At 39.5% G+C, this 10,781-nt stretch overlaps 1 protein-coding gene across 4 annotated transcripts in view; it reads right to left on the minus strand.

Moving 5' to 3' along the window:
* Positions 1-10,781, minus strand: part of LOC106793187 (C-type lectin mannose-binding isoform-like) — a 73,540-nt gene that overhangs the window by 23,639 nt on the left and 39,120 nt on the right. For all 4 annotated transcript variants that reach the window (XM_014759901.1, XM_014759903.1, XM_014759900.1 and 1 more), the window contains one exon: positions 10,021-10,119. In XM_014759901.1, coding sequence (XP_014615387.1) covers positions 10,021-10,105 — 85 coding nt within the window. In that variant the 5' untranslated portion in view covers positions 10,106-10,119. The remainder of the gene's footprint in view (positions 1-10,020; positions 10,120-10,781) is intronic.

The following is a 10,781-nucleotide window of genomic DNA, read 5'->3' on the forward strand; positions in this document are numbered from 1 at the left end:
GATCGTATTAACTAATTCGACGACAATGGATGAGAATGATGATGATGCAGTTGGACCAAAAGATTTCTTCCCTATTGTTTTCGAAGAAGAAATTACAAAGAAAGAGGAAACGATGACCGATCCTATCGAAGTAAATGTCGTTTCGACGGATTTGACAAAAAAACTCGGGGAAAAAGAAACGAGCAAAGAAATCGGACAGATTTTGCCGGGGTAACCGTAAGTCAACGCGAAAATAAAGGACTGCAGGATGTAAGAATAAATTGTTTAGGGTGGTCAAATGCTGTGGAAGGGAGGAAGAAAAGTTGTACGAGCTTATTCGATCAATGATAGCGGCGGAAGTGAAAAGATACGAGGAGAGGGAAATAAAGCTTCTGAGGAAAGTTCATTCGGATACGACCGACATCGTTGGAAGGAGGATGAACAAACGGACGTTTCTTCTCTTCAATGAGTATATATAAAAGTTGCAAATTGATATATATGTATGTATAAGTTACGTCAAACGATTATGTAGTAAAAGATGATACGAATTACAGCGAGAAGAAGGAAGATAAAACAAATCCGTCGAGAATGTCAAAGTGTAGAAAATTGGAAGAAAAAAATCTAACGAAGAATCGGATGGAAAAAGACGAGGACGTTGTTGAGTTACCTTGGACGTTTGCCGAGGGAAGAAAAATTAACGAAGAGGAAAAGTAAGTAGACAAAGGACCAGCGTTAACGAGGGCTGTACAGACGCTCGCTATACTTTTTCTTTTTTCTCCACCTTCTCTCTTCTAATCCTTAATAGATCGTTATTATTATTATAATTATTACTATATTAAAGCACTTTGACGGAAGAGAAGGAAGACGGGGAAAAAGAATCGAAAGATGGTGTCACTCAAACCGAACGAGCATACACTATACGAGTTGCGAAAAGTTGTCCCTTGCGAAAAAGACGAATTTATCGAGGCGTTGTAAGCGACGCGCGTAATAAAGCCGAACTTTTAGGACGGATCCACCGAAAAGCTTCCGATAATCTCATCTACGAGAAGGGCAAAGCCAGCGGGAGTCCCAGTTACGTGCCGCTTACCGAAAGGTTTCGATGGAGATACGTCGGTGCTAGTAAAGCTCGTTAAAAGTCCACCGAACTCGCGGAGATTTACTAAGAAATCAAATAAAATACAAACTTTTTCTATTCTAACATCCGGCTTTGAGAATACTTAATACGATGACGATGACGATGACGACAAGTTGTGCCCGGGGCTAACGTAAATTAGTAAAAAAAACCCAACGGACGGATGATACTCGATAATATAAATGAAAGTTTATCAACGCTTGCCTACTTTTCAAAGATTCTTCCGCCGCGACGGTGTATTCGCGCGGGATTGTTTGATGTTTGTCGAGTGTAAATTGCACAGAGAATCCTAAGTAAACGTTCACGGATACGCGCCCGCGCGATACCGATGATGTCCGAAGGAAAAGTGCCTTAAGTAATGGTAAACATAGGGGAGAGAAAAAAAGACGGAGAGAACGAAAGAAACCAAAAAATTGGAAAGAAAAGGAAAGAGAAAAGTTGCCTTGGGCACGTTTCGCTCGTTCCCACTGAAATTTAACGGGGGCTTGCTTTTATTTTGGGTAACGTTTATTACCTCCTTGATAGAACTCTAAACGAATAGACGAATGGGTATAATATAACAAGGATGCATGAAAAATATCGTAAAAGAGATTTCAAATAAAACTGAAGTAGTATACTTTGCTATTATTACAGGCTATCCTTTTCTCGCAATCGAACAAAAAGAGTAACTCCCGTTCGTCCGTCCGTCCGTCCGTCCATTCGTCCATTCGTTTGTTCGTGAAATGGTAGAAAATTAAGCGTCCCTGTCTCGTCCAAGTTTTTCGTCGTAGAATTCTTTTCCCGCTCGCTGGTAGAAAGAAAGAAAGAAAGAAAATAGCTAGTGGACGACGACGACGACGACGCCTCGAACAAATTATCTTCAGTCGCAGTGGACTTCCGCTGGGACTTTTCTTCTCTCTGACTAATCGAAGAGGGAAAGAATAGTAGCTAGCTTTTAGATAAATTCAGCAGCTATCGAGGAAAGCTTTTTTATCGGGTAAATCGTTGGTTGGTTGATTCGATCGATTCGGTTCGTTTGGTGGAAGCACGAATAAAATCGCATAAGGTTACTATTAAAGTAGAGAAGATGGAGAGAAAGACGAGAGCGTCCTCGTTTTAAAACTATTACGACACGTCATCGTCCTCTAAACAACTTTTCCTTTCGCGTAGAACGTTAAGCTTCGTTAAATGGAAGTCGCGGGACTCACCGATTTGGCATCGAATGTCTAACGCAAAGTGACAGTCCCATTAATGCTTCTGCCTGCGGCCGACATACGAATTAGCCAAATAGAGGGGAAGAGACGACGAACGAGAGAGAGAGAGAGAGAGAAAGAGATAGAGAGAGAAATCGACTGACCGACATTCGAATTTAATTAGCCCACAATTTCTAACGCGAACAGAAGTTTTAACATTGTCCCAACTATATCCTTTTCATTTTCTGCTTTTCCCGAACGATTTAACGAACGAGTCCGAATATTAATATATTGTTAGTCGTGATCGAGATTCCCTTTGGACGAGAAACACGAATTTTCCCCCTTATTATTATTATTATTTGACAATTTTTATCGGATTTACTGTTTCGTTACAAACGAGACAGGGAGAAGAATAAAAGAAACAAATTGAAAGAAATAAAAAGCGGATAACGCGATATCGAGCGTTAATAATTGCGTGCAATAGGCCATTGCGATGCAATGACTGATACGTTAATGGAAGCTTTAAATATTAAAGTATCGATGTTACGTATTCAATCGGATGTTTCCGACAGAGGCGGAGGAGTAATATATCCATATGCCGGAAATTTCTCTCTATAATATATATATGATATTCTCTATCTAAATTTCGCTAGATCGTTCGACAAGTTTTCGATTTTCCAAAGATATAAAAAGCAGTAGTACCGTACTGTCTCTAACTCTACGGTTTGTAGAAAAACGGTGGACACGCGTCTCTCCTCCCTCATCGTTTACGACGAAATTGGTCTTCCTTTCAAACTCTTCTTCTTTTTCTTCTGCTCATCGTTTTAGTCCTCGTATTCTCGTCTTTTGAAGTGTATAACAGGAGACGAGAGAAATGGAAAAAGAGAGAGAGAGAGAGAGAGAGAGAGAGAGAGAAAGAGAAACACGATAAAGCTGGCTCGCAATATTTTCCACCGTTGCTTTCTTGGTTCCCATTTTGCTTGCGCACGCTTTCCACAGGAATGTCCGATCGAATAAAAAGAAAAACCTTATGTCGAAAGCATGTTTACTATCTTACGAATGAATTTTATCCTCTAGTAGCTAGGAACGAACGTGAGCAAAGGAAAAGAGAAAACCGAAAATCTACAAAAATTTAACCTCGCGTTCGGTAGATGAGATTTTCGTGTTATTTTATAAAAAGGAATATCGAATTATCGAGAGAGAGAGAAAAAAAAGGGAAAATTAGGAAAACATAGTGGACTTTTCTCGATTATTTCGCGGTAGGACGATTCGTAAATTCGTTCTCGTCAGAGATGCCACGCACACGTGCAAAGAATCTACTACTAGGATTTGGTAGGTTTCTTTTAGTTTCTTTTTCAAACGCCGTTTGGATTGTTTCAATTTCGAAAGTCGCGCATTCCTGCGTGGCTCGTAGATTTAACGGAAACGTCGAAAATTCATCTCGTGAAAAATAGATTTCAACGATCGGTATATTTCGTGGAAAAATAGATTTCAACGTCGGCCGAGGTTACAACGTCGAATGGTAAGCATCGATTCGAATGTCGAGCGATGTTCCGAACGAAACAAAAATTGTCTCTTTTTTATTTTCTTTTTTTTCTTTTTTTCTTTCTTTTCTTTTTTCTAGGAGCACCGATATCGAATGGTAAATCCGAAATCTCCGATCTGGGTTATCGAAATACGTGGAAACTTTGATTAAAGGGGAATACTTCTCATCTTCCCCGCGTATATTCTTATATTCATTTTCATTAACTATGCCAAGTGAACGAACGTTATACTTCCGTTTATAATTACAGCAGGTTGTTGCACGAACTATCGATTAAATTGCTGTTCCTATCATTAATAAAGTAAGTCGAGAATTTATCTGAACGAGACACGTCTGACCGAATTTATGCACAAAGCTCCAGCACACCGAGGTTCTCGTCCTTTCTAACCGGTTATACGATATGTCTGTCTCTCTTATAAATTCCCATCTAAAGGACGTTAATTTTATGAAAGGTTAAAACATTTTCGATATCTAATCGAATATTATTACATCTTAAATAAATATTAACCGCTCTCTTTTTTCTCCTTCTTCTTTTACGTTTTTATCGAATCGATAAAACCAATCGTAGAAGAAAGTAAACGAAACTTTTCGATGGAGGAAGGGTGGGGGGGGGCTGAAAAAGAAAAAGAAAAAGAAAGAGAAAAAGAAAAAGGAAAAAAGGGAGGAAGATTGCAAAGTAAAAAGGGTCGAACGAAGTCGTGCGTGTCTTTTCCGATGGAGCGTGGGCGATCTTCAGAACGGAATGCGGCCCTGTGAACAAATTCCGTCCGGTAATTGGCGGCTTTTTCCGCGGTAATTGGAAGCGACTACTCTGCTCTAGTAGATATCGAAACCCACGAGAGAGAGAGAGAGAGAGAGAGAGAGAGAGAGAGAGAGAACGCAAATGCGATAAAAAGAAAAGTAAACTTCGAGTGCTGCGAGAGAAAGAACGAAGCTAGGAATAGGAAAATATTGATACAATAGAAGAAGACCTAGGTCAAATTTTGTATAAAATCGCCACTCGGCAAAATGTTGAATTAGAGATCTATATAGAATAGAGAAAGAAAAAAAAAGAAAGGGAATATTTTTAGGTCGGACAATGTAGTTTGAGTAACTTTCGGAAGATAAAGAAATCTAGTCTGAATCGTTTTATAGGAGAACGAGAGGAGGTTCAGCTTTAACTGCAATTATCCTAACTTCCGAGAGAATTCGCTCGAACCTTTGACCCGACCTTTTTACCATCCACCCACCTGCCCCCTCCGCAGCTCGTTTCTCTCTCTCTCTCTCTCTCTCTCTTTCTCTTTCTTTCTTTCTTATTCGAAGAAAATTTCTGGCATAAAACTTTGCCCAAAGTGGGAGCCAGAAAAAGATATGTAGTTTCCCCGGTTGTCCCGCTTTCCTTCCTTCCTTCCTTCCTTCTTCCCTTTCGTCACGAGAGAGGAAGAGAAAGAAACGGGGACTTAGGATCTGGTCCATCTCTCAGCAGGCCATCTCCGGTTTGCGAAACGCAAGACGGATCCAAATGTAAAAAGGCGTGTCCTTAAATAATGCATAAGACGATGCAACAAAACTTTATTGTAATTTCCCAGCAGAGTTAAACTTCAATCCGATTTTCAGGGGGGAAAAGATTTTTCTATTGGCAGCTACTCTCTACCAACATTCCTGGTCCTATCCCTATTTTCTTTCTCGAACGTTTCGTCGAACTTTAATCCGCGTTATTTCGCGACTAAAGCATTAACGTTGTTGGCCGGGATAAATGAGAAAATAAATATTCTCTTTTCTCTCTTGTGTAAGGGGGAAAAAAAGAAAATAAAAATATAAAATGAAATGAAGAGGGGAGAAAAAATGCAACGGCCCTTTATAAAGTTACGCATACGTACGTACGTAAGCGTACAATTTTCATTGTTTATAATCGAATAGAATTTGAATACTGCATTACAAATAAACTCGTATCTTATTTATGGAAATTGAAACGTTCAATTCAAACCGACCCCGGTCTCTCTGGAAATAGATTAATAATTATTCTTGTTTAATTTTACTTCTGTTTCTAAACGAACCTCACAAATTCACGTTGTTTTCCACGGAAATAACACGCGCATACTATAATAAATATATTATAAGTGTGTGTATGCTTTTTTCCGAAATACGCCTGTATAGACTTTAGTTTACTTCACCGTTGATATAAAATAAAGATAATATCGTCTGCAGTTTTTTTTCAACTACATTATACATTCAAGCCCTGCTTCAATGTAGTACGCCAACGAAAGGAAGGATAGAAAACGCAAAAACGTACGAAGAGAATGAAGAGAGAGAGAGAGAGAGAGAGAGAGAGAGAGAGAGAGAGAAAGAGTGAGGTAAAAAGTCGGTAAAAAAGGAGGAAGAAGAAAAAAAATACGAAAGGGAAGAGAAGAGAAGAGAAGAGAAAAGAAAGGTAACCAAAAATAAACTACAAAGAAGAAAAGAATAAGAAAAAGTAAGGAAAAGAACGAAATGAGTAATGACTCATAAGTTTTGCATAATGTTAATTATACCTACTCGGTTGGAGGGTAATACTAACGTGGAGGAACGGGAAAACACTGAAAGGGAGAACGGAGGAACGATATCGTCCGGACCATTTGAGGAAAAAATCGCGATACCGCGTACCGTGCCGCGTACCGTGCCGCGTACCGTGCCGCGTACCGTACGATATTTGCATACAATGCAGCGACCGACCCGCTAAACGAAAGAGAGAGAGAGAGAGAGAAAGAGCGCACTCGATGCACAAACAATAGTGCACTCGTCTCTTTTTTTTCGTCGATGATACTGCTGTACAGCAGAGAGCAAGWGAGTGAGAGAGAGAGAGAGAGAGAGAGAGAGAGAGAGAGAGAGAGAGAGAGAGAGAGAAAGCACACACGTGTTCGTGCCGCCGTAACGTAAATCATACCACGAATAAATCCAAATCTCTTGTCGTGGATCCTGTTCTGTTCCTGGCGTTTGTAAGCGACAAAATGGATCTTCTAACTGTCTCTCTCTCTCTCTCTCTCTCTCTTTCTCTCTCTGTTCTGTTATCATAGCACGCAGCAACCCTCTTCGCTCCCAACCAACCCATACCCCGATCTACCCCCGCGTTTCCCCCCCATTTCATCCGTCTTATTGTAATTCCCTTTAACGAGTGCGAGAGATCGTTCCTAAATTTTTTTCCTCTTCATCCTCTTTGGCAATGCCAGCGAGAGCGTTTTTAATTGAAATCGCGAATCGTTTTTCAATCCGTTCCGCCATTCAAAGTATTACATCGCTATATATACGCATAATCAAACATGCCACCAGCGAGTATGCTTCGTAAAACAATATTCTTCCATGATATTTCTTTGATTCTCCGCTCGACGTGTTTTATCCATCTTCTTTCGTTATCTATAATATATCAAATAATGAATACGTTGATTGGCAATATAAAAAACGTTTGCATGCATCTCTTTCATAATCGTTAAAAAGAATAAGACATAATCCCTCCAAATCTTCTCCACTTCTTCTTTCTATTTATTTTGTTTGTCATCCCTTTCCCTTCTTATTCCTACCAGAGAAGAGTAAAACTTCAAAGAAAACGCTCAGACATTTTTCCAAAGGCTGCGTTAACGCTCGAAAGAATCAATGTCGACGATGCAGTAGTAGTAGTAGTAGTAGTAGTAGTAATAGTACTGGTAGGAAAGAGAGAGTTGCAATTGTCACGAGCTTTGTAATATGACGCGGTTGTATTACGTGCGCGCTAAGAAATGAGAGGAAAAAAGAAAAAAGAAAAAAGAAAATAAAAAACAGTATGAATCCCGTATGTGCCAGTGCGTATAAAAAGAGAGAATGAAAAATATGAAAGTACGTATAGATGTAGTCGCGATATTACGCGGTAAACGTAATACGACATGGCGTTACAAGCTCGAGCGCGGAAAAAGTAAATTAGCATAGAAAGTGAGAGAGAAAAAGAGAGAGAGAGAGAGAGATAGATATACGAAACGAAACGAGAGTGATTCGCGAAATATGTCTCTTGTTGCGGCCGTTGTTTCCTTTTTTTTTATTTTATTTGATTATTTTTTCCCTTTCATTCCTTTCACGTTGTATATATATATCTTTTTCCGAGTAGTTTTAACGAAAAGGAAAGGGTTGCAAAAAAATGAAATGGTCGATCGCAAAAACAAAAAGAAAATAAAATAATGGACGATTCGTTACTAGCTGTGAAGGGGGCGGGGGCAGGGGGAAAGGTAGGTATGGGGGAGGTAGGTATGGGGGTATCAAATGAATGAGGATGCTGGCGATAAAATTACAATCAGGATGCGGATCTAGCGATGCTCCGGTAATGATCGCGATTCGTTTGTCCAACGAATTTGTAAAGAGGACACACCGAGAGAGAGAGAGAAAAGAGAGAAAATAGGATGATCGACCAATTGTTCTCTGGTATTCGCGTTAAATATGCGGGATAATTAGCAATTAAAACGGTGTACGCAACGGAACTCGCATGACGAACGGCAGATGCTGCTGCTGCCTTTTCCCATCGATACGTTTTACCACCACCAGCACACCACCGTGCGAACGATTCCTTTTTATTAGTCCTAATTGCGAGAATTCGCGTAACACTTTCATTATCTTCATGATCGAAGTAAGCTTCTATTTATTTCATCAGTATTTTGTCGAACAAATGCTCGAGAAGAAAATTTTCGTAAGGAAACCTGACGCAACCCTAACACAGAAGGAATTGCATCATATCGACATAAATATCGTATCAATAAATAATAATGTCATTTTATCGAGTAACATATTATATTTAATGCGTGTTTAACGAGTCAGGTGTAATTAAAAAAGTAAAATAGGAAAATTTTGCAATTACTTTGATACCATTTTAATTGTCTCCGGGGAGCCATCGAATTCCGAGCTAATTTCGTGCAAACTCATCCAATTTAGGTGAGGCTACAGGGAATGGGATCGTTTATGACGAGACGACCCGAGGAAGAGTAAAATGCAACTCCTTTATGGGAGTTGGCTCGCACGGGAGATGACAGCTACGTGACCGCGAAAATCAAACGATCTTCCCCTTCGTGCCCTCTCCCCTCTTTCTCGTCCACGCGACACATCCCATCCCCCTTTTCGTCTCTTTCTCTCGAAGCTTTTCCCTCTCTCGGATCTAATTCCCTGGCGAAAACGATTTCCCGCTAGTTGCAGCAACGAGTTCTTCCGATACCCCCTGCCACGTTGTTACCCCCCTACCCTTCCCTTCCTTTCGCACCTTTTTTCCCACTCCCTTTCTCTCTCTTTCTCTATAGGCGAATTCGAGAGACCTTTCATATCGGTTTGCCGATCGCGTACTAGCTACCCTCTATAAAGTCATACGATCCTTTGATGATCGCTTGAAAAGAGCCATCCCGTTGAGGCTCGTATTTCACGTAAGACCGATCACTCGAAGAAAATTCTTCAAACAAATAAGATAAGAAAGTTAGTATCTTATCTTACGACGTTACATTATACTTTCAATGTCTCTACCTACCCTTGTATATTTTGTCGTAAGATCTTATTTGCTATTTTACACCTATAATTAAGTATATAGAGGAACGTTCGAAGGAGTGTAAGGAATTTTGCTTGAATATTGAACGTTATAATTTTCAGCGAGAACGTTGCGTTGAACGTCTTAATAAACCTTCAATCTTCATCGAAACGGTGGAGAATATTTTCTATAAATTTTTCTACGAGAGGAGATGCAGGTATATCCCCTTGGAAAAAAAAATAAAATAAAAATTAGAAGAAATAAAAAAATAACAAACGTGTATTATACTTTAATCACCGTCGCACGGATATTACCTATTATATTCATCTCCCCGTTTTCGGTATGCAAATATAACGTAAAGGTGCTTTTGAGACATCTTACGACGACGCGCTTTCTTACACCGTGGAAAAGCACTTGGCAAAGATCGACTATGTATACGTATCTACAATATTATTCATTTTCCATTTTCCTTTGCGCGTTTTAAACGCGACTTCAACTTTCAATGAAATTTCTCCCCTTCATCGCGCGCCCCGCCGTTGAAGTTATCTGTCCCTCCTGTTTTAATATAAACGATTTTCAAGAAGAAACAGAAAGAGAAAGAGAAAGGGAAGGAGCTTAATAAATAAATGAAATTTGTGAGTTTACGAAAAGTGATATACATCGGTAATTGATGTCTGCCGTTGCAGTTTGTTGGAAGTCTCGTCGTACTTACTGGTATTTTTCTCTCTATACTGTGGTAGTACTCCGGCAACGAGACAACCTAGAGTCAGGTACACTGCGAACCAGGAACGGTCCATTGTAATACGTTGTGCTGTAACAGAAACGTAAAAAAGACTTTTCAAGTTATTTCGATTTGCAACTTTTCCTTTCGTTTCTTGGCTGCTTTGCAAGCAAACGTTTGCTTCGAACGAGACGCCTTTCCTTATATTGGGTTGGCAACTAAGTGAGTGCGGATTTGTTGGTTGGCAACTAAGTGAACAAAAACTTATTGAAAACACAGCCACCCGAGGCCTTTAAAAGTTTAAAAGACTTCCTCTTTAAAAGTAGGGATGAAAATAAGAAAGATTAGGGAGGGAACAAATTTGAACACACATTATTTTAATAATTTCTTTATATATATATAGATATATATTTACGTAAGTACTTATTTATACAAAGAGATAAAGAGATATATAGATAGATAGATAAAAAGAAAGAAGAGAGAAAGAGAGGTCCTGTAGGTTTTTATTAAAGTAACCACAAGTGCACTTAGTTGCAAACCCAATAATTAAGAATATTACGAGAAAGATATTGGATCGCGGTATTTGAAAAAAGGAAAAAGTAGAATATTATCGTTGGTACGTAATTCTACTATTTGCAATATCGTCGTGGACGTTTGAACGGAGGGTGGAGCATTCCGTCCATCCCTCGAAATCCTCCGCGTTCGGAGAGCAGTATCCGTTCTCTCTCCCTCTCTTTGTCTCTCTCTCTCTC

Source organism: Polistes canadensis, unplaced genomic scaffold (genome assembly GCF_001313835.1).
Source record: "Polistes canadensis isolate GaletaPanama2010 unplaced genomic scaffold, ASM131383v1 scaffold_12, whole genome shotgun sequence".
Taxonomy (NCBI): domain Eukaryota; kingdom Metazoa; phylum Arthropoda; class Insecta; order Hymenoptera; family Vespidae; genus Polistes; species Polistes canadensis.